The sequence below is a fragment of the Myotis davidii genome, unplaced genomic scaffold (genome assembly GCF_000327345.1).
Source record: "Myotis davidii unplaced genomic scaffold, ASM32734v1 scaffold173, whole genome shotgun sequence".
Lineage (NCBI taxonomy): Eukaryota > Metazoa > Chordata > Mammalia > Chiroptera > Vespertilionidae > Myotis > Myotis davidii.
Genome location: NW_006286303.1, coordinates 2,803,173 through 2,829,683, shown reverse-complemented (window position 1 = coordinate 2,829,683; position 26,511 = coordinate 2,803,173). Strand labels below are relative to the sequence as shown.

At 44.6% G+C, this 26,511-nt stretch overlaps 1 protein-coding gene across 2 annotated transcripts in view; it reads right to left on the bottom strand.

Annotated features, from left to right (window-relative positions):
* Nucleotides 1-26,511, bottom strand: part of LNX1 (ligand of numb-protein X 1, E3 ubiquitin protein ligase) — a 111,979-nt gene that overhangs the window by 9,306 nt on the left and 76,162 nt on the right. For both annotated transcript variants that reach the window (XM_015560095.1, XM_006757823.2), the window contains 5 exons: nt 24,406-24,647; nt 23,745-23,897; nt 18,785-18,987; nt 16,032-16,403; nt 4,659-4,793 (listed from right to left, as the gene is read on the bottom strand). In XM_015560095.1, coding sequence (XP_015415581.1) covers nt 4,659-4,793; nt 16,032-16,403; nt 18,785-18,987; nt 23,745-23,897; nt 24,406-24,647 — 1,105 coding nt within the window. The remainder of the gene's footprint in view (nt 1-4,658; nt 4,794-16,031; nt 16,404-18,784; nt 18,988-23,744; nt 23,898-24,405; nt 24,648-26,511) is intronic.

Sequence of the window (26,511 nt, the reverse complement as noted above, 5' to 3'; positions counted from 1 at the left end):
GAGGAATCCTCAGCCCAGCCTGTGCCCTCTCCCTGTCCGGGAGCTCTTGGGGGATGTCCAACTGCCACACAGGCGGGAGAGGCTCCTGCCACCACCACTGTGCTCACCAGTTGTGAGCCTGGCTCAGGGCTTATGGCTGAGCGACGCTCCCCCGCGGGAGCACAATGACCACCAGGGGGCAGCTCCTGCATTGAGCGTCTGTCCCCTAGTGGTCAGGGCACATCAGAGCAACCGGTCCACTGTTTGGTCAATTTGCATGTTAGCCTTTTATTATATAGGATATATATATTATCTATTCAACAAATCAAATGAATTCTAATTAAACAAATGTCTACAAACTGGATGGATGACATCATATAGAACTATTTTACCTGCAAGCACAGGGTCAGTTTTTTAAATGCCTCATTAGGAAGCAAGATAAGCCTAGGCTTTTGTGTGCATTTATTATCTATGATTTCCTGCAGTTTTAAGTTAGCCATGTCTCTTTTAATGGCCTCATTATATGCACTAATGGCCCATTATTGTACCCCTAGCATTGAACATAGCATTTAGCACATTGAAGATGGTTTTAAATACATGTTTGCTGAATAAATGGATGAATACATTGCAAATTGCCACAAATTGTTTTTGGTAGTAATAGAATAATAAGTCAGAAATTATGAATAATTATGGCAAGGTATATATTATAATTAGTACTTGTAAGGTCTGGATTGTGTTTATATAAACCCCAGAACCTTGAAGATAATGGTTATCAGATGAGGGTTATAAAACTGAAATAAGACTTTCTTCAGAGAAAAGTTTCAAAGTAAGACTAGTAATAGTCCTAGTACTCCGGCTAAGGCCAAGGAGTAGACTTAGAGGGGCTCTCAAGATCCATTCTCAGCACATGACCTTTCCCTTCTGAAAAGCAATTAGATGCAGGATGCCTCTTCCTTTAATCACGAGCATCTCTCAGAAGAGCCCCACTTGGAGATGCAGGCAGTTCTGAAATGCCCCCAACGTGGCAAGAATTCTAAACCCAGAGACTCCCACTGGCTGCCCTGCTGCTTCAGTTCATTCCTGGGGACATTTGTAAAGCATTTACTCCTGATGCTCTCAAAGAAGGGCTTCATTTCATCATTTCCACATGCGGGACAGGGGCATCGCAAGGGTAGTTGATCAATCTCCCGAGGTGCTGTCTAAAACAGTCTGGAATATTCTGCAAAACAAGGATAACTCACACACACATATCTCACACACTATCTCATTCTTGAACAGCTGCCTAATACTTCGTGTGGATGTGTTCTATTCCCCACTGATGATAGGTGTTTGCAGTCTCCTGCAGAATTAAACAGGGACACTGCAAACACCTTAGACTCACATGTCTTGTGCACTTGTGTAACTATTTCTTAAGGCTAACGTCCTAGTGTTATAATGGAGAAATTGAAGAGCCTGGGCATTTTACATTTCAACAGATGTTGATTAATTACCTTTGAAATGGTTTCTGTCATTTATTTTCTCACCAAGACATTGTGAAAATACTGATTTCTCACAATTCTGCCGATACTGTTTTATCCATATTTACCAATATTTTCCCAGGTGAAAACAAAGATTCCAATAACTTAATTACCTTTCCTTGTAGTAAGCTTGAACATCTTTTATTGATATTTGGGTTTCTAACAGTAATTAGCTTAGGAGATTTCTGATAATGTGATCACTCAAGCTCCTAGCTTCATCTATGAAATGGGTAAGAATGCCCATGTACAGCAAACCTGTGGCTAAAAGTAATATAACCAAGTGGAAAATAGGACTTTTTGTGTGTTTTTTTTTTTAAAAAAAAGGTGTTATAAAATTCATTTGAAAGTAGCAAAATTCCATATCTTATGAAATATATCCCAGAAGTTACATTGGCTTCTCTCCTGCCACTCCAGTTAATAGGAATTCGTGAGGCTTTAATATTTGTTGTGAATAAATATTGCTGGAATAATGTATAGATTGGCCAGCTATACCTTTGGGAAAAGGAAGGAAATATATATTTGTTTCCTACTTAGGCAGGTCCAGGCAGGCAAACCAAGACTTAACATTTTAAAAAACCAGGTAAGTGAAACGGGTGTCAGGAGGAAAATTGGGACCTGCAATCCAGGCTGTCTGATTCTAAATCCATGCTCCTCACTATCCCGTTTTGCTTTTAGAGGTAATACTGAAACGCGTGATCTAAATTAACTTACCAATGTTCAGGCATCTGTCAGAAAAACACATGAAAGAACTAATTACCCAATTTTTCCAGAGGGAGTTTAACTAGTTCATTGACTACAGAACTCAACCCAAATCAAATTGTGTCAAATAAATCACATGACATATGTTTTGGTTGAAGAAAGCTACGTCCTCCCGGCTGCAGTGGTGTGTTCATTGATGTTTTTACATGCAAATTCCTGGAGATCAGAACCTCCTTTCACTTCTTTGGTGCTTTCCAAACAGCCTTTCTGCAAACAGACATGACTGGACTACCCCAGATAAGAAATGTGTCCCTGTGTCCTGTGTCTCCCACATACTTGCTTTACCCACAGGAGAGACACACCTGTGTTAGGAATGGAAAAGCCCAAGTACTCCCTGACCCCTGTGTACATGGACTTGCCTAACTTTGGTTGGAGAGAGGATTTTTTTCCTTCCCTACTTTGGAGACTTGAAGGTGCTCCCTAATGTTTAACACATGATTCATGATAAAATAGTTTAAGCTGATTAGAACATGTCAGGGCCACCAGTGTACTATCACTCAACTATAAAATTACATAATAGAATATTTGCTTTGGGTTTTTAAAAAGCATTTTAGACATATTAAAAAAACGCATAAAGATGAACATAACCTACCCAGATACCTGGCAACCCAGTGTCAGACACGCATGCCCCATGTACAGCTGAGGTGCCTCTCTGACTTCTCTCGGGTCACATTCCCTTTCCTCTCTCAGAGGCAGCCACACTCCTAATCTTGATGCCTATTGTTCTTTAACTTTTGAATTCACTAAAAACTTTTCTGTCTCACAAATCTTGGTTTGTCTTCTTTGATATTTCTTTGAGTAATTTCACTTCCTGCTTTCAAAAAGCCATGTTGTTTCCTAAACAAAATACATCTATGTCTTCATTTCATTTTTAAATATGCCACTTTTAATGTGTGTGTGGGAGCATCTCAGAAGACAGAGAGAACTATAAATTAAAATGAAAATAATGACAATTTCTACTGGGCCAGTTTGTTATGCATGTTTTCCAGGAATTGAACATATGAGAGAGGGAGCGTTTCAGCAAAAATTTGATCAGACCCTCCTGGCTCTTTCCATGATTCATTATGGTTAGGTCGAAGGGGTTATAAAACCACAGGCTTGTGGAAGCTTCATTCTTAGGGGTTTAGTGAGCTACAATATAATATGGTCTTGCTAACTCAATTATAATTAGCTAATGAGGTTAAAACTTTAATTAAGAGAATAAACTAGTTTTCCATTAATAGCATTAAATTTATTTAAACACACTAATGGTATTTACTAGTGAAAAGACACCAGGGAGTGCTTATCCATAAAATGTTTTAGCAAGGAGGTACTTGGTCTGTTGAGATTGCTTATTGTAAATACACCTGGAATTTATGGATTTATGGGGCATAGCTGGCTGGTAGGCTGGAGAAAGGGGGGAGGGAGTATCCTTGTAGGCTGTGTAATTAACAGCATACAAAGCAGAGATGTTCCAAAATCAAAATTTTGAGTATAGTTTCTACATACATTGCTCAAAAATTCAAACTTGTGAATTATTCCAAACGGACATCTAGCCTGATGTGGTATGTAGACATTCCCTAATCTGATGCAGGAAGAACGGGCTCTCTATCAGATTTTTTAGTTACAAGTAATTTAATGAAACCAGATCCCAGAAGAAATGGCGGCCAGAAACTCATCACCATCACAATAGGATGCCAACTGGAGGCTATTGGACTCAACTTGGTCTAAGCAAGGTGTGTGTTGCTTAGACACCCAACCAAATGGAGAAGTTATGGCGCTGCCTCTAACACTGGCCAAAGACAGAAGGAGAAACTGGGCTGAGTCACCTCATTTAAAGGGGGGCTGCACATGGCAGATACATGCCGCTTCATCCCCCGCTTTTAAAAATGTTTCGGGATTTGAATTCCATAAGATAGGGCATGTGCTCTCTGGTTTGCCCCATTTCCACCACTTGCTAGTGTTACACGAACTTCAAGTGTTTATATTATTTCTCTGGGTCCTTCTGCAAAAACACACACCCTAAAATAGCAGGGGAGTTGCTCCGTTTCAGGCAGACTGGGAACTTCAAAATCCAGAAGCCAAGCAAACCTCTTGCTTCATTTCAAAGCGAATGAAAAACAGTCCTGAAACAAAATGAGTTGAAATGACATGACATCTATTTGGCTTAGACCAGAAATTATGAGGTCTGCAAGATCAGGTTTCAAAACTCTCCTGCATCTTCCTCTCTTCTGCTTGGATGGGAGACACCTGCTATCCCACCAGGCCTTGAAGATGGGACTCTGGGCTTTTACTGTTACAAGATAAGTCACACAGTGTTTAAGTGATGAAATCCAGAGATGACACTTAGAAATGTTAATGTGTGCAGCCTTCCCGAGAAATAACTCACCGCAGAAACGGTGGACATACCCTACTGGGCCTCACCTTGGGGTTGTGGCTCCTGGCCCCTGGCCCCAAGGACCGGCTGCCGTTGCTGCTCCAGCCGGCTTCCTGAAAGATGTCAGGACTCTGCTGACGGGTCTGGCGGGACACGACGAGGTGGACGCGCCTTTCGCTGGCCTGGGTGATAAGACACAGGCGTTAGCACTCGGAGCTTCCTTCCCGTGCATCCAGGCAGCAGCGTTACCAAAATGTGTGAGTTTTACCTTTTCTATGGGAAAAAAGTGGTTTCTAGTATTTTTCATGGCAGTGCCTTCTTTGTAATTTGACAAGAACACAAGAGTCATTTCCTTTACCCCTTATCCAATGAATGACTCTACGGTTCACAGCCTGAGATGTTGTTTGAGAAACTTTCCAATAGAATAGGGTGTATAGTGTAAAGTAGCAGCCCTGTCAAACTCCAGGCTGAAGGTCTAAAACCAAGGGTCAGCAGTGAAGAAAAAGCAGTAGAGTTATTGGTAGGAATGTTACCACCGCAGGAAGACAAATTCTGCGTCTGACGGTTTCAAACATCTGGGTACTGGAAACGATGAGGACTTCAGAATGACAGGGGTGACCCAGTGGCCCTAACACAGCCCGATCAAAGGCCTTTGCCTCAACCCTTTGCTTTCCATCTGACTACATTAATTCTGACGACTAGTCCTCTCTGCCATGTGTGCTGATACTTGGACAGAGTGTTCCAAATCGCAAATACATTCCTTGTTGGTTAAGGTCCATTCCACACCATAAATGCACAGGCTGGCTTTCTGCCACCGAGGAGTTTCATGTGTGCCTGAGAGCATGAGATCTGGTTGCTGAGGCTCCAGGTCTGCAGGGCAGTGAGACGAGACCTTGGGCCTGTGAAACATACATGAACAGGGCCTCCCGACGGTCTGGTGAAGTAGCCCCTTGAGCTTACCCATCACTCTAGTAAAAGCTAACAGTGCCTGAGGCAGGGCTAGATTTGATTAGAAAAGTCCCCTTTAAAATACTAGATTTGGGGACAAGGGAGGTAGAGAAGAGAGGAGGCCATTCTAGGGGTTCCCAACTTCGTCCCACCCCCTGACCACTCACAGCCACAGCAGACCTGACATTGGCCTGCTTGCCTTCTTCCATCGCAGGCATGGCCATCAGACCACGAGAGAGTCAGGCCACGAAAGGAGCCACAGAAAGTCTTGCTTCATTTCTGAATTTGAATTCCATTAAGATAGAAATTCAAATGAGCTCTGAAAGTGGGAACTGAGCTATTTGCTTCCTGACTCTTCTCTGCATCATCCTTCCCACGGAACATAACTCACTCCCACTCTCAGGAACTAGGACCTTGTTTGTGAAACCTCAAGCAGTAAGAACCCACCAATGACATCAGATCCCCACTGTGGTCCAGCACGGATCAGCCCAAACCTTCCCAACTCTGCATCCTTATATTAATAAACATCGCTCCTCAGGGCTTTCTGGAAACCTCAGGGTCACCTGGGTGGCTGTACATTAGATGAACTTTTAAGAACAACTGCTGAAACACCATAAGGGTGTCTATTGTAAACATCATGGTAGACGGTGGGCCAGTCAAACAGATTCATTTCATATACATTAAGCAAATCCTATCAAAAAGGACTCAAAAGGAAAGTTCAAGTCCTTCGCTCACTTTCACTTCTGCGGGTCTGTGAGGTACTTGCCCTTTCTCCGTTCCTTCACCTATTTCCACTCCCCGGGTGTTTTTCATCACATCTAAAGCCTGTGTCGGAACAGAACAAAAATAACCAGCCCAGGAAACAACAATGAGCAAGCTGACCTGAAGAACTAAATTCAATTCTTGGAAGAGTATTTTGTAATCACTGTCTCTTTCTTAATACTGTGAGCCTCACTTATCTCAATGAGGTTATCTTTGTGAGCTTTCTGAAGCAAAAATTATTAAGAGATAAGAAGTGGCAAACATTCAAATCAAAACGTCAATGGCTGAGTCCAAATTTGCTTATCTTCAGGGAAACTCCGATGTTTCGAAGGCTCTGGGCAGCAGGTTTGTCTCTAGGCCATCACACTGTGCTGCGCTCACTCTGGACCAGGAATGTGACCTGACCACCTCATCAAAGCTGAGAAAACCCAAGACTTACACATCGAATCAGCTTGCCAGGCAAAATCCAAAATGGCAAGGAGGAGCCTTCAAGAGCTATTTAATTCACATTGCGAGCACGAATTTCTCACTGGATTTTCAAATGCTGACTTTCATTAACTTGTTGGCAGGGAGAACACTCCAATAAATAACCCTGGTATCGATTTACGTGGAAATAAATTCCCTGCAAGGCTGGATCTGTGGATCTCACCAGCCACCTTATAAATTGCTCTCAGCAAGACTCTATCTGATGCACGTTCTTTCCTAGCTTTTGAAGTCGAAGGTGGAAAATGGGCTCATGTGTTTATCCTGGCTCCTACTCCCAGGAACAGCTGGATTCAGTGTCGAGAAACAGGCGTTAGCATCAGTCTTTCTTTCCACGGAGATGAATCTGGTGTGAATGTGCAGTGAGGCTGAGAAGGTGGGCGAGGGGGAGACACAGAGGGACTGAATGAAGGAGAGAATGGCAGCAACTTGTTCATTTCACACAGACACAAACATGTGTCCGGGAGAGGGGCGCAGCAGACCGCCATTTAAGAAAACGGAGGAAGAACATGCTACAGGTTGGAGGTGGGGCGGCTTCTCTCTCGCATCACTTGGGTGTTGCATTTGGATGAAAGGACTGTTTTACAACTGGCTGGCTCAAGTAGTAGGCAAGGCGAGAGCTAGGTCCTCTCACTGGAAGTTTCCTCTCCTCTCTCCCTAAGCATCCTCAGTGTTGCTCTACAGCAGTGATGGCGAACCTTTTGAGCTCGGCGTGTCAGCATTTTGAAAAACCCTAACTTAAGTCTGGTGCAGTGTCACATAGAGAAATTTTTTGATATTTGCAACCAACCATAGTAAAACAAAGATTTATATTTTTGATATTTATTTTATATATTTAAGTGCCATTTAACAAAGAAAAATCAACCAAAAAAATGAGTTCACGTGTCATAGGTTCGCCATCACTGCTGTAGACAAACTCTGGGCACAGTGGTCACAAGTTGCACAGCCCGATTCTGCGCCGTATACTCCTTTCTCTTCCAAGAAAGATGCACATATTAAACTCCCTCTCTCCTTTCGGGTTAGAGGAAAGGGATTCTGATGACGTCCACATTTTCCACTGTGCCTCAGCTTGTTGGCAGCCGTCTGTGCCCGCAGCTGGCATACGCCTGCTCTGGGCCAGGCACTTCACTAAGAGCCTTGGGGACATGCTCCTGCCTTCAGGGCCCTTGTCCTGCTTCAGGGACAGTCAGAAGCAGGTGCCATGAAAGAGATGTGGGTAACACACAGAGTTTCAGAGGCAGAGCCAATTACGTCTATGGGAAAAGATAGGAAAATCCTAACATTTAGAGAAAGCCAGAGGGTTAAAACTGAGTATCATTTCTCATGGAAAAGCTTGTTTTTGGTTGTTAGGTTTAATGGCTGCTTTTCTCTAAGCATTTGAAATTTGACTAAAAACTGCCAATAATATTTATATGATGGGAGTAAGCAGAGGCCATAGGAGGGAACCATAGTCCAGCAGCCTCATGTATAGGTAGCCCATGTAAAAATAATAAAATTTCATCTCTAGTAGTAAGAAGGAGTCTGGGAGTTCCACCACGCTCAGCCTGGAAATGGCTCTTTCCTCTATAAAATTTACTATGACTGAAAAACTGCTCATATTGTCAGGATGCAACATGGACCAGAAACTTCGCAGAACAGAACAATGAAAATCAAAGATGCTACTGCACAAGGAGCCAGGAGAGGCATTTTGCAGAGCCAGTTATTGGAAGAGAGGGGTCTTTCTACCGTCCTGGCATTACATGGGTTCATGAGGTTAATGAGAGAGAGAAAGTCAGTCACAGATAAAGGCAGAGCAAGAGAGCACGCAGCACTTGTACTCAAGGTGTACATTTCTCACCCACCCAAAGGCTTCACCTGTTAATCTGGAAAGGAGGCTTGGAGTTAAACCAAATGGTTTATAGCATTTGCTATATATATTTGATTAAAATGTTTGGTAAACTATGCAATTTATGTGGGTTCGTTGATTGTGTTTATTGCGTTAGCTTTATGAAGTTTCAAGTTAAGGGTCACCACATTCACCACTCCAATGCCAACCCCCAATGCCCCAGGGTTTTATTCGATAGAAACACCTGAAAGAGGAAAACTCTAAACTGGCTGTTGGGCATGGAGGATTAGCTGCTCAGAGCAGGTAACCATATACAAAGCACCCTCGATAACCCAGTATAGGCTCACAGGAGATTCCTGTTTGACTGGGTGGCTCTCTTGTTACAGAGATGAGTAAGAGGTATAGTTGGATTTATAATAATATAAGCTGTTTACAGAGTTTTTCTCCACTTAGCATTTCATCCATTAACATCACAGGTCTTAATGACTATTTCTTCAAAAACAACTTCATTCTGCATCTACATACCCCTCAGGTTTCTTTTCCAAGGAACCCAGAGTGAGACAATCTAGCTTTCACTGATTTTCAGTGTGTACTTGTGAGGATGGCTCTTTCTAAGCTTTCTGGAGTTTGCCCCCCTTCCGCTTCCCTTCCAGCAACTGCTCATGTGTTGTTCTCTGTTCATCCATCCTGTGCTGCTACAGCCCTGGGGACTAAGAACTGGCTCCATACAGTTGGAAAGCCACAGACATGGAAGAGATGTCAGACATCATCTAAGCCAGCTTGCTCTCCGTAGCCCATGCTTCAATTCCACTGCAAAATCCTTGCCATGCGGTCACCGGCTCATGATTCAGTGCCTCCCATGACAGTGGACTTGCTGTGTCCCAAGGCAGCCGGGCCGTTTTTAGATGCACTAATGAGCAAGTTGTCCTCAGGCTGAGCTTACATTTGCCATTCTCTTGCTTGCCCATTGGTTCTGGCCACGTTCTCCAGGGTAACCCAGAGTCAATTTCCACGTGACAACCCTCTCTGAAGATAACTCTCACTGCCCTGGCTTAGCTCTTCTCCTTTCCAGGGCAAGTATTGCTAGTTTCTTCAATATTTAATATATTTTCAAGTCATCTAAAAAACGTGAACTCTGGACTCATTCTAATAACTGTGTGTGTGTGTGTGTGTGTGTTTGTATGTCTGTGTACACACAACAGATCTGGAGCTAGAAAATGAGTTCTAGTCTAACCATCACAGAGTAGGGTGTGTGTGGTTTTTTTTTTGCTGGTGAACGTTACACCCAGTACCTCATTGATGGAGTTCCCATTTTGCCATTTCATACATGCATAGGGGACTGTCTCTATGTTTTTTGAAGCCAAGAATTCCATGGATGTCTGCCTTCATCATTACTGATCAATTGAAAAATGCCAGTGAGGTTCCAGAACACGGCTATGGAACACATGACAGCCTTCCAGCCTGGCTCTGAGATCATGCATGGCACACAGACCCTTCATGGCAACGCAGACAGCAGGAGGCATCAGAACAGGGCTGCTGACTGTTATGCTAGAAAAATACCAAAGCCGTCAGTTATTCCTAGTGATATGGCAACGTCCCACACAACAAGGTTCAGAAACAAAGTCCTTGTCCTAACACTCCCTCCAGGGAGCAAGAGAACTTCTGAGAAACTAAAGTACCTCTCACTCAGCAAAAGCTAGGGGGCTCCAGAAACATACATTCAGATGAGCTAATGGGGCACTGTAAGCTGCTATTCCCCCTATGAGCTCCATGAAAGCAAATCTGGCGTGTGTCAAGTTGTTCACCATTGAAATGTTAGCACCTAGCATAGTGGCTGGTGCATTTTAAAAAGAATTGGCAAATACCTCTGCTGAGAGGCCGCAGCTGCTTCAGTGAGCTCAGAGCAACCAAAGTCTGGCCAAGGAGAAAGGAAATCAAGGGAGGCTGTGAGGAAAAGGTGACTAGGAACCTTAGGATCTGACCAGGATGGAAAACAAGATTTGACACAGCAATTTGGTGTATCTTCCCCACTAGATTCTAGCTCCATGTTCACCCTTACGTTCGAAGCAGCACATATCCTTTAGGGAATAAGAAATTAATGATGATGGTGGTATGACAGATACAGGGTCATACAGATGTCAGTGACAAGGTCAAAATAAGAATTTATTTATAGTTTTTGAGTCCCTAAATCTGATCATCGAGTCAGTAGAATGACCCCACTCCTTTGCCTACAGCAACTTTTTTTAAAAAAAAAATGGTATCTAGAAAAACATGCATGTGCTGTAGGTTGGAGAAAAGTAGTGAAGTTTCAAGATCCTGTAATATTTGCAACGTGTAGCTGTGATGAGAGTCACTCCTAAAATTCTAAGCTGTGCAGTTTACCAAGTCATGCTTTGTCATGAATGTATGAAATTTAGGGCTTTATGTAAAAATTATTTGGGCTGTTAAGAATTCAGTTCAGAAGAATGTTTTAAATCTATATAGTAACCTATGAGCATTACATTTACCACAATGCCATGCTAAGAACACTCGTCTAACTGGGCATTTGATGCTATATTTGCTGTGCTCATCTGTAAAGGGCACACAGATCTAGCAGGTCTCATTTCACTGGCTCCAGGGAACAAAAGTGTTGCCTTTTCCCAATTAAGTAGTGGAACTCATGAGCTGGAATCGCATATTTAGACCAAGTAGGTAACGTGTGTAGTTTGTTATTCACTTTCTGGCTCTGTCTAAAGGCCAAACACCTTCTTTTTAAAAATATGAAGAGCCTGGTTGCCAGTTGTTCTTTGAAGAAATAACTTTTCATTTAAATAGTAATTCATGCAAAGGAGGCGGGGGGTCACACATATGTCAGTATTAATGAAAACCCATCTTATCACCATCTCTACAACTAGCTTTGCATTTTTTTTAAGCTTCTGCATTGAGTCTGTGAGTTGCCTGAGGTAAAAGGGCACAAGGAGGATACTAAAATCTGAAATTCATGATTATTTTCTTTATTTATTAAGTGCATATATTTGAACTCCTAAGGAAGTAGGAACGCACTGATCCAGAATTACAGATAGATGAGAACACCTCAAAATAGGCACAACTCTCAGAATAAGTCATTCTCATGTGGAACACTGGATAGATGTAAAAGCTGAATCACCAAGGTATTGAATGTTCAGATGTTTTTTTGCCTTTAGGCTCTCAAATCTTTGGTCTATATTTCTTTGTTCTCTCATTTTAGGTTATGACACCAGACAGTTCCACAAAGCTGTCTCTTTCACAGAGTTATTCTAGCCAGGGTGCTCAAAAATCTTAAGTCAACACGGAGAAAAATAAAGTACTAAGTTCTAAATCAGTCCACTGCCCGTAGTTCAAGCTTCTGTCTCCTTAGATCTCCCCTCATCAGGAGCCTGACTCTCTCTGTCTCTAACTCTGGGGCCTGGCACCCAGGGCTGCTGCTGAGTAAGCTGAGGTTAGGACTCCACATATGTAAAGTTGGTCAAATTTAAAACAGTTGTGGTTTCCCTGTAATAACTTTTCCCTGAAATAATGTGGAGAGAGGCAGAAGCGTGGTACTGTGGGAGAAAACATGACCAGAGGACGTGTTGCCTGGGAACTTCTTTGTCAGGCAAATATGAGTCATGGGGTAGGGACAAGGCCAGTGCTGCCACGGGTTGGTTGGAAATCTGAGTTTTAACCTTTGAAGGGTATTTAGTTGAAGGCCCGCAGGTTGGTGTATGTTACAAGTATCACATAAATAAATTCCACTCTTGTGATTGCTTAACTGGGTTTCCCCAACATTCTATTTTTTCCATTTCTTTTCCAACTAGCTTTGCCCAGTTTTTTAAAAAAATTTCTCCTCCCCTGCTTATAAAGCACATTGGCTTTGTTTAGTAAGCAGAAGAATCTTTTAGGAAGTCCCACTATTAGGCAAGATTTCATAAATTAACGTTCTCAGGGGAAAAAATGTTTTTCCTCTTCTGTTACTAATCTACAAAAGTAGCCTGCCATATGTAATCATATGTAGGATGCCAAATTTTTCCAAATGACACAAGTAGGGGAGTTTTTGTTTTGCTTATTGCTAAGTATAAGTTGGCAGACCTTCTCCAGAATGAATGCAAGTTGCACTGGTTGACCTGCAGAGGGCGCTAACAAGTGTAACACAAAAAGTCTAGTTTTTACACAGAGAAAAAAATAATGCTTAGAGTGCAGTTTCTTTATGAAGAAAAACAACAAGGACTCTTTCTTTTTCATTGGTTAATGTCTTCATAAACATTGTCTATTTTCTGTCGCCTTTTTTCTCACAAACAGATAGGAATCCTCAACTTAATAATGACCTGACTGTATTTGAGATCTGAGATAGGAATATATTCCAAGCTCTACAAGGTCAGGAACTGTGTCAGTCTTCTTCCCCATTGTACCACCCACCTCTTGGCATACAGGAGGTGCTCAGCCAATAACAACTGAACAAATTAAAGTGGACAAAAACAAAGATTCTAGCCCAGGCCAGCATGGTTCAGTTGGTTGAGCATCGTCATGTGCACCAAAAGGTTGCTGGTTTGATTCCATTCAGGGCACATGCCTACGTTGTGGGTTCGGTCCCAGGTTGGGGTGCATATGGGAGGCAACTGATGGATGTTTCTCTCTCTCTTTTCCTCTCCCCCTCCCTTCCTCTCTCTCTAAAACCAATGAAAATATATTTTAAAAAATAGAGATTCTATCTTGGGAACAAAGATTTGCTGCTTGTTCTTTGGTAAATGTGTTGACAAAAAATCCCTAGAGATAGAATGTGTAAATTATATTTTATATTTACTTACATTTTTATAATTTGATTCAATTTATTCATTCAACAAATATGTATTATTTACTATTGCCAGGCATTTCTCTAAGTGCTTGAGATATGATACTCTAATATTCTCTACTAAATCGGAAGGTAATAACTAGTTGACAGAAAACAACATAACGCAGATTAGAGGATACAGAATTGTGAATAGTCAGTGCTATTTTCAATGGGATTGTCAGAGTGGTGTTTGAGAAGAGACCTAAAGCGTGGGAGTGAGTTTACAGGTACTTGGAAGAGTCTTCTAGCCAGAAGGACAGCAAGAACGTCAGCCCGGAAGTGAAGAAGTTCTTGAAATGTCTGAGGAGTAACAAGAAGGCCCCGTGACTGAGCTGGGTAAGCAAAGGGGAGAATACGAAAAATTCTTCCCTTTGTTTAGGAAGTGAAGTTGGAGACATAAGTAAAGGTCAGACAGATTATGTATGGCTCTACAGGCCAGCGTTAGGTTTGGAGTTTTTAATATAAGTAACTTGGGGAGCATCAGAGAGTGAGCACAAGAGAGGGAGATGGTGGCCTTGACTTTGTAAAGTGGTCGTTCTCACTGCTGTGTGAAGAGCAGAGGCAGAGGACTGAGTGTGGAAGCAAGGAGGCCAGGTAAGAGGTTCTTGCGGTGGCCAAACCAAAGCTGATGGCCTGGCTGAAGGAAGGTGGTGACAAATGGATTGTGGGAGGGGGATATTAAAAGGAGCAAAGATTCTTTTTGGCCCAAGTAAGTGGGTAAATGGTGGTGCCATTTTTAGAGACTGGGAAAGACTAAGGGAAGAGCAGGTATGACAAGGGATGGAGTGGAAGGAAGCCAAGGGTTCAGTTTTGGACATTAAATTTGAAATGCCTTTTAGACATCCACATGGAGAAACGAAGCGGGCAGTTGAGTATGAGATGTGGTCTTTAGAGGAGTTGCGGCTGGGCCTGTGCACTTGGGAACAGCTGGCATACACTCCGGAAGGGACATGCCTTTGTGACTCTGCTTTTATTTACTGCCTGCATAACCTCACACCCTGCTGGGAAGATCCATGAGGCGGAGAATCACTTTGGAATTAGGACATCACTCAGAGCCACAGTTCAGCAGCCAAAGCACCACGTGTCCTTCCTATTCTGGTGGGTGGAGCAAGCAGGGCAAGGCCCCTTGTCCCTTCTGCTCAAGTTGTCCACGTTTAACATGACAGTCTCCTCCACCATTTGGTTCTCCTCAAAGAACAGGGATAACACACGCATGATATTGAAAAGTGTTGCCAACACTAGGAACTCCATGGCTGGAGCCCGAAGGTGGGAAGATTTATTAGGAAGTAGATAATCAAGTCCTTAAGGCAGGCTCTGCTATGTCACCCTCCATGGATCTAGGTATAAGATTCAGTCAATACTGATGCGAACTCACTGTTAAAGTCACTTCAGTTGCTAAGTGGAAGCTGACATGATGGGCCGGGGAATGGCAGATATTCGTAAGACACCATGCTCCAGGCATTCACCACTTCCCTACAGGCTTTAGCAACATGTTCTTTTGTGTTGTATCTCCTTAGAACGAGTCTCTCTGCCTCGCCCACCCAGAGAAGTTCTTATTTCTCAAAGCCCAGGTTCAAGATCTTCCTCCTCTGAAGAATTCCTAGACTCATCTAAGCAAAAATCTCGCCTTTACCTGTGCAGCACAGTGCTTAGTGTCTCCGTTCCAGGACTGTCACACCATGTGGCCGTCATTAGGAAAAGCCCAGCTCCCCTATTGGACTGTGGGCTCCTTTGGGAAGACAGCCGGAGTGTCATCATCTCTCTGTTCTCTGCACCTCACCCAGGACTAGTCAAGCAGCAGAAACGTAATACATATTGAGTTAAGTGAATGAATGCGTTAGAATTAAAAACACTCACACAACCCCAGAACAAAGCCTGTTCTTCTAAGAAAAAGCTGGAAGCTCAGTGAGCTTTGGAAAAACTAATGATGACTCAGCTCAAGTCAACAAGATGCATGCTGGGGGTTGATGACATAACACTGGTTGGAAAGTGAATTATTTTGAACCAATGTTGCACTGTTGGGAACTCTTATTTGCCTGAATGATCAATAATTTCTCTCTCTTTTAGTAGGGGACTTCCTCCAAAGTTCAAACTTGAGTTTCTGTGGGCTTTCCAGGGGGGCCAGGACGTAGCCACAGAGACAAGGCTTATTCTCAGCCAATCCTATAGTGGCTGTCCACAGGATCGCTGGAGGGGGCACAGCCCCACTTCTATGGCAGTTAGTACAATGCGATGACTTGAATGTGTCCAGCATGTATCTGAATGACCCCTGGGTCTGCACCTAACATACTGGGTACAGGGAGGACACAACCCTGCTGACCTTGAGTGATCTTAACCGGGTGAGCTTACAGCACACAACCCAACGTGTTTACCTGCGTTAGACTGACGGATGGCTGGCCAAGCCTAAGGAATGTCCACGACCCCAAACCACATTATTTGCTTGAGTAATGTTCTTACCTGGCCCTTCGATCTTGACTCCTCGAATGGGAGGCACTGTATGTCACATTGGTAGTAACAGGACAGATGGTCAGGGTGATGGAGTTTTTGACCCGGATCTAGGAAAGACCTGTGACCTACCTGGATCAGATGAGCTGCGCTCTCTGGGCTGCCGTATCTGAGGTCATGTCCATTGATGGCCAACACGCGGTCGTTCTCCTCCAGCCGACCATGTCGGTCCGCCACACCGCCATCCAACACGTTGGAAATGAATACCCCGGGCTCATCCACCTTGCGCACCAGTTTTATCCCCAGCTGCTCCTCAGGGCTGCTTTTGTTGAGAATCACGTGGAAGCTGTCATCGCGGGGCCCACAGCTGTCCGGCGCCTGCCCGTTGCTCCTGCTCCGGAACTTCTGTTCCCGCAGCACAGTGAGCCACAGCACCCGGCAGGGCTGCCGCAGCAGGCGCAGCGCGTAGTTGTGACGGACATTGCTGATGTCCATCCCGTTGACCTGGGAGAGGGGACTCAGCTGTCAGTTCCGCCTACCACACCCCTTCCCAAGAGGCTTAGGCCCACAGAACCACCAGGGCCGGGCCTCGGGGTTGCTCTGCTCTGTCCAAATATCCCCATCTTCCCACATTTCTCCACATGACTTGCCGTGACGTCACCTGTACCACCGCCTCAGGTCTCAGTGGAGACCATCTTTCTGCTCCCTCACCCTGACACAAGCCCCACATTTGTTTATGTGGGGGGGGGGGGGGGGGGGGGGGGGGAATAAAAAGTAGGAAAAGGCCAATGAGAATAGAAAACATTCCATTGAGCTCAATGATAATAGTAAACTGCTGTTCAATTCAAACTGAGGTGGCATTTTCTTTCCCAAAGCCCCCAGATGAATTTTTCTCCCTGGGTCACCCATACTGAGTGTCAGTCCCCACTACTGTGTGTGTGTGTGTGTGTGTGTGTGTGTGAGAGAGAGAGAGAGAGAGAGAGAGAGAGAGAGAGAAGATGTGTGCGAGAGTGTGCATGAATGTGCTTGTTTATTGGCAAGTGTGTGAATGTGAGTGCGAGTGAGTGCGTGCGTGTGTGTGTGTGTGTGTGTGTGCGCGCACGCGCGTGTGCGCGTGCGTGAGAGAGAGAGAGAATGAGAGACAGGTCTGCAAGGTCTTTTGCCCATGTTCTCAACAAAAGAAAAAAAAAATCTCTGCAGTTTCAAACAAACTGATGTGAATAGAAGTTTCTAGGCTCTTTTATTGAAAGGCTGGGTCACTTTATGATGCCACTTAAAGATCCTCAAGCTCAGCCCTCTCATTTGTGCCTCTTTAAAGATCTGCCTCCGGATGCCTGGTGGCGCTTTCTGGTTTGATTGCCCTGCTAAGCAGGCGCAGCCCCTAGTGGTGGGCGCTGCTCTGGAAGAGGAGAGTCACACCGCGCTCTGTGCTTAAGGAGCGAGGCCCCACAGAAGAGAAACAATCTTCTTGAATTTCTATGGTTTGGTAAGAAACCTGGGGCTTGCAGCCAACTGCTAGAGGAGCTTCGCAGGGAGATTGTACAAGGCCTTCCTGCAGCGGACAGTCGCCAGTTCTCTGCTGCGTCTCCAGGGACGGAGGGAGGCTCCCCCTGCACAGACAAGGCTTGCCACCTCTGTGCAAGCCCAGGTGAGCTTCAGGGCCTGGCTCTGCTTGGCTGCCTTATCCTGTCTGGTTTCCCCCATCACGTCCAGGCCAAGAGGAGGTCAGGGTTGCCCGCTAAACAGTCCTGGCAGCTCTTCTGCCTGCAAGTGCCAGTTGAAGGCTGTGTAAGAATCAAAATGTTTTGTTATGCAACCCTCCCAGGCAGCATAGTTTCCACCAGAGCTGGGAGGACGCCATGCGGAGCATCGCAGATCGCACACGCTGACTGTCCCTTGGGGTTGATGGGCCCTGCCTTGTACTCCACCCTTGAAAGCCAATCGGAATTTCAGTTTTTTTCTATGATAAGTGCTTTCAATTTTCTCTTATTCCAAAGAGTGAGAACTCCTGGCCAAAGAAACTGCTCATGAGGTGTCAGGAGCTGGCCCCTCAGCAACCTAGAAGGGGTGAGATGAAACTGTCATCTGAGTATCAGACAGGAAATATATGACCAGGGAGAAATCCCTGGTCCCTTTTGGCACATGCTCGGCTTGTGTCTGATAAACAACTCTTCCTTTATCCTTTCTCTTCTTCTGGAAATTACTCCCCGACGTTCTTCCCTTCAACCAAGCCTCACAGGATGGGCCTGCCCAAAGCTTTCTGTCCCCGACCTGTCTCCCTGGAATGTCTGTGGGTTGGCAGGAATAATTTAGGGGTGACATTTTTTTTTTTCATGGAGGGCCATTAAGCAACAGGAAATTTACTTTAGAGTCGTGTGTGAATACAAATGATTAGATAAAATACAAAGTGTTCCATTAGTCTACTTTAAAAAGAATTTCAGAAGACATATGCTCCAGTTTTGTATTATTTTATATTATATTACATAAAGTAGAAGGGAGGGGTAGAAAGAAGGAGAGAGAGAGAGAGAGGAGAAGGAAGAGAGGGGAGGTAGAGGAAGGGAAGAAAGAGGATGGAAGAAGCTAGAGAGTAAAGAAAGAAGAAGGAGGGGAAGCCAGACAAAATGATAGAGATTGAAAGAAATATTTATATAAAGAGAGCCTAAAGAAGAGTGAAAGAATGAGAAAGACAGAGAGGAACAAAGACTATCTCAATTAAACTGTAAATCTCATATTAAGAACATATCAACATAGTAACTATGAGAAGTAATTGCTCCATATTTATTTTAGTATTTCATCCATGCAGCCATCCATCCACCCACCCAGTTAGTTGCTCTGAGGTGATGTTTATTAAGCCCCTTTCATGGCCTCACAGCCATGGTCTCTACCTTTAGTATGATGTCTCCTGGCAGTAGCCGGCCGTCCCTGGCAATCACCCCATCACGGTAGATGTGCTGGATAATGATATGGACCAGCGGGGTTTCACTGCCTCCCACAAGCCTAATGGAGAGGCTCTCGTTGGGATCCACTCTATTAATCTTGATGCTGGTAATTTCACCGTCTGGAATCAGGTGATACAACCTTGGAAAGACTGAAATGGACAAAGACAGTATTTACTTTAAGACGCCCACCCAATGGACATTTCCAACCACTCTTCTTCTTGCCAAACTTCGGTTTCAGCCAAACTAAACTATGCATACATGTTTTCCATTTTCCTTCCTGCGTGCCAGCATAAGTTTCTTTGCCTGGAATGTTTTTTATTCTAGGCCTGAACCCAAGTCTTCCTTCAAGGCCTGCATAAAATGATCCTTTCCAATTAAACTCTGCCCTGATCCGCCATCCCCTGTTCTCTCTAAACATCCCATTTCCCATAAAACTCTCTTCAATTCTCATAGCATTCAACCTTGTTATTTTTCATGCCCATTTCTTTAAAAAAAAGTTTTATTGATTTTTTTTTTAGAGGGACGTTTATTAATTTGAGAGAGAGAGAAAGGGAGAGGAAGAAAGAGAGAAACATCTATGACAGAGAAACACCATTTGTCTGCCTTCTGCATGTCCCCTACTGGGGATTGAGCCCACAATCTGGGCCTGTGCTCTGACCACTGAACCACACTGGCCTGGCTCATGCCAATTTCTTATATCTCCCGTTGAACTCTAAGATACTCGAGGACAATTTCTGGCTCCTCCGGAGTTCTGTGCACAGATCCCTGCACACGGAGACTGCAGCCAATGTTTGGGTGAACAGGAATGAATGAATGAATGACCCGCCCTTATGGAATGGACTGCAGTTTCCTCACTTACTTATCAAGGAACAAACAGAATAAATCTGCACTTCTGCTCTCTCAGATCATTTTGAAGATTTCTTCCTGAAAGTCCCCACTTTCCAGCTTAGGGACTCACCGGTCCTCTCTACCAGACATGTTTGTCAACAAAGGAAGTCCAACAGCCTGATTCATGATCAAGAAAAGAGCCGCAGCCTCAGTCGGTGGCTTTAAGAGGTTTGGCCACCGATCTGCCACCATCACTAATTCAGAGCTAGGAGACTCGGAGATCATCATGGGTGGTATTTGCAAACTTGATTTTTTAACTGAGGACTCTTCTTTCCCATGAAATGCATCACGCGCCCACCTCCACCCCACTGTGCCCACACACATATCTGCTCTAGTCGGTGTGCAGCTAGAGAGCAAGTCAAGCCTTTATCTTTCAAGTGAGGACATTTGAGCTCAGAGGGGGGGAGTGACGTGACTGCTTGGAGGTCATGTCACTTAGTTAGGTGGCCCTCAGAGCCAGGTCAGAACCCAGGGCTCCTGATGACCACCCTTCCCATCACCTGCCTCAGGTGTCCCTGGGCCAGGGGTTCCCAGCCTGGTGACAGTCCCACAGGGGCTTTCCCTGTAGGTCTGTAAGCCGGCAGCACCCCCGGCACTGCTCTCCACCTGGGTTTGGAGAGAAGTGACCAGAGGCGATGCCCTAAGTGCCGGCCAGGCTACACCGAGTGGGAGGAGGAAGCACGCCTCCCGAGTTGCTTGAGGCTGAGTGTGGATGAGGAGGGCGGAGAAGCTTCTGTCTCCTGTAGCTGCTGACAGCTGCCTCTGCCCCCAATTCTCCCTTAATTAAGTCATCTGGGAAGATCAAGACCGCACGCCTGGTTCCGCATAGTCCACTCTTTGTGACTATTATCAAAACCCATGACCCTAGTCCACTTTCCCTAATGAACTCAGTTCACTAATGAGCCCTCAACTCTCTAGGAACAATACAGAAAGAATTCAAGTTATTTCTAAGTATTGTAGAACATGAGAAACAAAGCAATTTAGCGGCCAGAGAGAGCCAGAGACATTGTAAATTCGGGTCCTTCACCTCCTCTGGGATTTAATTTCAAGTGAGTGATTGGCTTTGCTGTGAGGCTGTGGGCAGCCGTCTTAATCTGCCAGTTCCTGGTGCTAACAGCACGAGGGTGATCGAGGTCAATTAATGTTTAAGCTACTCCAGTTACATTAAGTAGATATACCGCAAGCATTTGTTGGAACAGGTTTGGTGACGAGGGAATGGAAATTTAAAAAAATTATTTTGAGCAAAGAAAGATTTAGAGTCAAAGCTGCCAATTTTTTCCCTCTCCTCCCCCCCTCTCCCAGCAGATTTACAAAAACCATACATCCAAACCTAGTTGATTTGATAATCTGAGAGGACACACCCAATCACACTTGTAAATGATGCTAATTAGAGCCACCCCAGTGAGACCCCAGTGCCCTTGAAGAGTTAAAGTAAGTTTTAAACTGCCAAACTCGTGCTGGTCTAGGACCGTGATGGCGAACCTATGACACGCGTGTCAGAGGTGACATGCGAACTCATTTTATTGGTTGATTTTTCTTTGTTAAATTGCATTTAAATATATAAAATAAATATCAAAAATATAAATCTTTGTTTTACTATGGTTGCAAATATCAAAAAATTTCTATAGATGACACAGCACCAGAGTTAAGTTAGGGTTTTTCAAAATGCTGACATACCGAGCTCAAAAGGTTCACCATCACTCGTCTAGGACAACACAAACTTGTTCAATATTCTGTCTTCCCTCATGGACTAAGGAATATAATGTTATTTACTAAGAATTTAATATAGGCTGAGTATTGAGCTAAGTGATTGGCATGCACAATTGTTTTTGTTTTTGTTTTGCCCTAACAATCTTATGAAGGAGATAATTATTATCCCTGTTTTTTTAGATGGTGAAACACGGAAGCTTAGAGAAGTTCAGTAACCTGGCCAAGGTCATGAAGCCAATAAGTAGTAGAGACAGTCTCTTTACAGATATAAAGGTATGGCTAACCCACACCACGGGAATTCACCAGTATCACTACCAGCCCCACTGGGTCCTCAAACCTCACCCTATTCCAGGGCAACAACTTCCTGGAGCATCTCAGGAAATCTATTCTCTCCCACTCTAGGCCCCCTGCACACAGAACACGGCTGCCACCCTCATCTTTTTGAAACATGGCTCCAATCCTGCAACAATTCCACCCAAGTTTTCAGGTGGATACAAGTCCAGACTCTTAATGGCATCCAGCACCCTCTCTGATCTGACCTAATGAATCTCCCACTACTTTCCAACACAGTCAAGATCTCAATGTCCATTCCTTAAACATGGACAACACTGCCCTGCTCGGAACTGACGCTGTTCTCCCTGTGGCTGCCATTGTCATTCATGTGCACCTCACTCTATGGCATTCGATTTTCTTTTAGTTTTGAACGAACCTCTTGAAGCCAGGAATTGGATTTTATATGCTTCATAAAAAATTACAGAGCCTCGGCTAGTGCCTTATACATAGAAACCTCTTATTAAAAATGTTTCTGCAATAAACATGCAAATAAATCTTATTCGTTCAGGAGAAAACTTTATATAGAGTGTCATTAAGGAGCCTTTACTAAGAAAGGAAGACTGGCATAAAGGAAGTTCTAATCATGTCACGTATTCATTGCACACACGTTCAGCAAACACCATTATGTACCAGATCCTGTGTTTGGCTTTAGAGTACAAAAGCTCATAAGAAGGACCCTTACCCTTATCGGTACAGTTATAATGAATGGTGGTCATTGCGATAATAGAGACCCAGGTGCTTTAAGAACACAAAAGAAGGGGGACTGAGGGAATCAGGGAGGGCTTCCAGGAGGAGGCAAAGCCTAGGCTGGAAGGAGGCATTAGAATGCCAGATGAAGGTGAGTGGAAGTGCAGGCTGGACAACAGCATGGAGGTAAGCAAAAGAGTATTTACAGGACTGGGATAGTAAGTTCAGGATAGTTAATGCAAGCAGTGTGTGTGTGAGTATGTGTGTATGTGTGTGTGTGTGAGCATGTGTGTGCATGTGTATATGAATGAGCATGTGCGTACAGGATGAGAGGTGATAAGTGAGCAAGAAGGGGTGTTATAACACTGCTTACAAATTCTCTGAAGGCAGTGGTTTGGGCTCTACCAACCGACGCCCCGGAGAGAAGGTACTTAACCAGTAGTTAAGAGAGTGGGTTCTGGAGCCGGAGACCTGGTTTAAAATCCTAAGTGTGCCGTTTTCTAGCTGGGCGACTTTGGGCTAGTAACTTAATGTCTCTGGGCCTGTTTTCTCATCTGTAATATGAACATGATAAATCCCTAGTGTTGTGATATCGAAATGACTTAGAACACTACCTAGCACACAGAAAAAGCTAATTTTTAAGCTAATATTATTACTACCCTAAATTCTAATATAAAATGAAAAGAAGGAAACAGACAGTATTTCCTCAGCTCCATTTATAGTTGAGAAAACACGTAGGATCTAAGACCCAATAACAACTTTGCGTGGATTCTAGAGCCACATTACCGGCGTTCAACATTTGGTAAGGTACTTTGGGTAAGCTATGGAACCTCCCTATGCCTCAGTTTCCTCGTCTGTCAAACAGCTACTTTCTAGGGTTGTTGTGTGGATTACATGAGCGAATGCTTGGAAAACACTCAGAACCATACCATCATACCTAGTTGTGATAAGGACCACCAGTAGCTACACAGCCTTTACCAGGCACTGTTCTCACTGCTTTTCACTTACCAACTCTGATTATTCTTGGTATGTGTTAAGCTAGTACCTGAACGTAAGGGTTCTCACCGCTTTTCCCTCAGCCTATGGAAAAAGAGAACAATTTCTGCTTGCAGTTACTTTTGTGAGAACCAGGCTAAGCGAGGTAAGAAATATTTTATACCCTTGGGAAGAGAGTTGCCACAGAAAGCGAGTGGTGGTCAGGCTGTCATCACGCAGACATGATTCTGGAAGGCCAGCCCATTCCCAGCCCATTCCCAGCCCATTCCCAGCCTGCGGGGAGTTCATTTACCTTCGGGGGGAGTGGTGCTTTCAGAGTTTTCTCCGCCCTCGTCGGCTTGATTGGCCTCCACACTTCCACTCTTTGTCCTTCGCAGAACACTCAAAGCTCGGTTTATTTTTTTAAACGATCTGCTTCTAATAGAGGATCGCTCGAAGGGCCGTGCTGAGGAAAGGAGAGAAGGAACAGTGGCCACACGGTCACAGAAGCCCTCCCTTATGCGCGTCCGGTAAGACGTGCGCAGGAAAACACACACGGTGATCGCTGCTGGGTGGCAGGGTGATAGAATTCACTCAGGAACGTTTTCTAAATTTTTCTACAAGGAAATTGCATGGCTTGTTTAAAATCTGCTTTTCTTTTTTCCTGGACCGGACTGAACAGACCAGCACCTTTCTTGAGCAGCATGGATGGGAAGGAACGGACAGGCGGGAGTGATGAATCAGTACCCCTTCCACCAACTCAGATTTCACACATTTTTAATGATCTGAGGGACTCGTGGTTCTATTTCACTTTGGAGAATTGGACATTGCATCGCTGCCCAAACTACCAGAATGACTTCTCTTTAAAAAAAAAAACCACACACGACATTTGAGAACTTTCCACAGTGACTACTCCACAAAGGGCCACCCCAAGGCAAGGAGGCCATTCCCGGACAACCACCCCTTCGACTCACCCCTCGTTCGGTTGCTCCGGCCAAAGTCCGATGGGCTGTCTGCTGGCTGCCCATCCTCTGCCGCGGACACGTAGGCAGGGTTGTCCAGGCCAGGCTCGTCTGTCATTAAGGCGACGGTGGCAGCTGCAGAAACCTCCGGGAAGAGTGTCGTGGCCGCGAGGCTCGCACAGCCGTCCACAGAGCCATCCTGGGAGCGCCTCTTCCTGTCCTTGGTCAGGCCATAGTGGGAGGCGCCTTTACAGCTGCAGGAAAACCAGGAGAAATGGCTCAGCTTTGCTCCTTACCCACCAGCCTCTACTGGAGAGGAGCACGCTTGCTACTCTCCGAGCTTGATTTACGCCCTAAACCTTTGTAATAGAAATTGACAGGATTAAAATCAACTGGTATAAATACGGATGTAACAAGACAATAAACACCAGAACTTCGCTGGAGATCCAGACCAGAACTTGGCTGGAGATCCTGGCTAGGCTGCCGATCAACGGAACGCTGTCTCCGTGTCATTGCTTCTTCGCCGACTCCGTCTACACCTTTGGGACCCCTGGACCTGCTGGGATTGGACCCCAGCAGCTCACCCCTAGATCTACCTCCCTTTTCACACATCCGTACTCTGCAGACCCTGGCCAACAGAATGAACTGATAATGTGAGATACATTTTGAAAGATGCTCATCACATTCTCTTACTTAAAGCAATTTCTATACTGGCCTCTGGAACGCACATGTATGAAAGTTGTCAAGGCGTCTTTGAGACTAGGGCTTGAGGCTGGCGATCTTCAGCTATCTGGATGGTAATTCCTCTTGCTGGTGTTTATTTTCACACCAAAGTGCTTAGTCACATTCTCAGTCCTGTCTTTTGGGTTTAGCTCCCAGAGCTCTGAACATAAATACCAAGTTCCTCCCAGATTCCATATTTAACTGTCCATGGAACAGAGTCGCCACCACCACCAGGCCACAGGAATTCACTCCGCATTGCTATTCTTGAGTGGCGGGCTTGCTAGCTTTCCTTCTCTACATCTGGGCTGTTCTCAGTGAGGCTTCCACACACTGAGAAATTTCATTCATTGTCATGTCTTCTAACACTGGGAGAGTAAAACAACATCCATAATCTTAAAAAAAAAAAAAGGACATAAAATGTAATGGTCTATACCAGGGGTGGGCAAACTTTTTGACTCGAGGGCCACATAGGTTCTTAAACTGGACCAGAGGGCTGGAACAAAAGCATGGATGGAGTGTTTGTGTGAACTAATATAAATTCAAAGTAAACATCATTACATAAAAGGGTACGGTCTTTTTTTTTTTTAGTTTTATTCATTTCAAACGGGCCGGATCTGGCCGGCGGGCCATAGTTTGCCCACGGCTGGTCTATACCCATTTACCATCCATGTTAAAGAGCAGGCCCATGGGCTAGGGGACCAGGGTTTGAGTTGATCTAGGTCCATATTTTGCTATGAATGTACTTCTCTGTGCCACTGGGCAAGTTGTTTCAGCTCTCAGGTGGGGTTTTGGTCAGAAAATGGTGATGATTGAACGATCTCATTGCATGGTGGTGAGGAAGTAGCCACAGATAGCCACAGCAGCTTCTATAGTTGTTGTGAGGGCAGAAATTATATCGATGAGCTCTTTTAAGAAGTGGCCATTTGCATATAATGGACGTGCTAATTAGTATTTTTTTAAAATATCAACTCATTACACAAAACCTTATTGGTTGAGCCATTTTAAATATATTCCTTTATTGATTTCAGAGAGGAAGGGAGAAGGAGAGAGAGATAGAAACATCAATGATGAGAGAGAATCATTGATTGGCTGCCTCCTGCACACCCCCTACTGGGGAACAAGCCCGCAACCCAGGCATGTGCCCTTGACCGGAATCGAACCTGGGACCCTTCAGTCTGCAGGCTGACGCTTTATCCACTGAGCCCAGCCGGCTAGGGCTGTTGAGCCATTTTACACACTTAATCTCAGCCCAAAGAACAAGAAGCGATGAGCTATTTTAAACAACCCAGCGGAGAGCCTACTTGGAGCCATGCTTCATGTAAGATGCTTGGAAGTAAACAGAACCAAATGGCAGTCTACAGTCCGCATGCAGACAGGATTTATAGGGCCCATAGA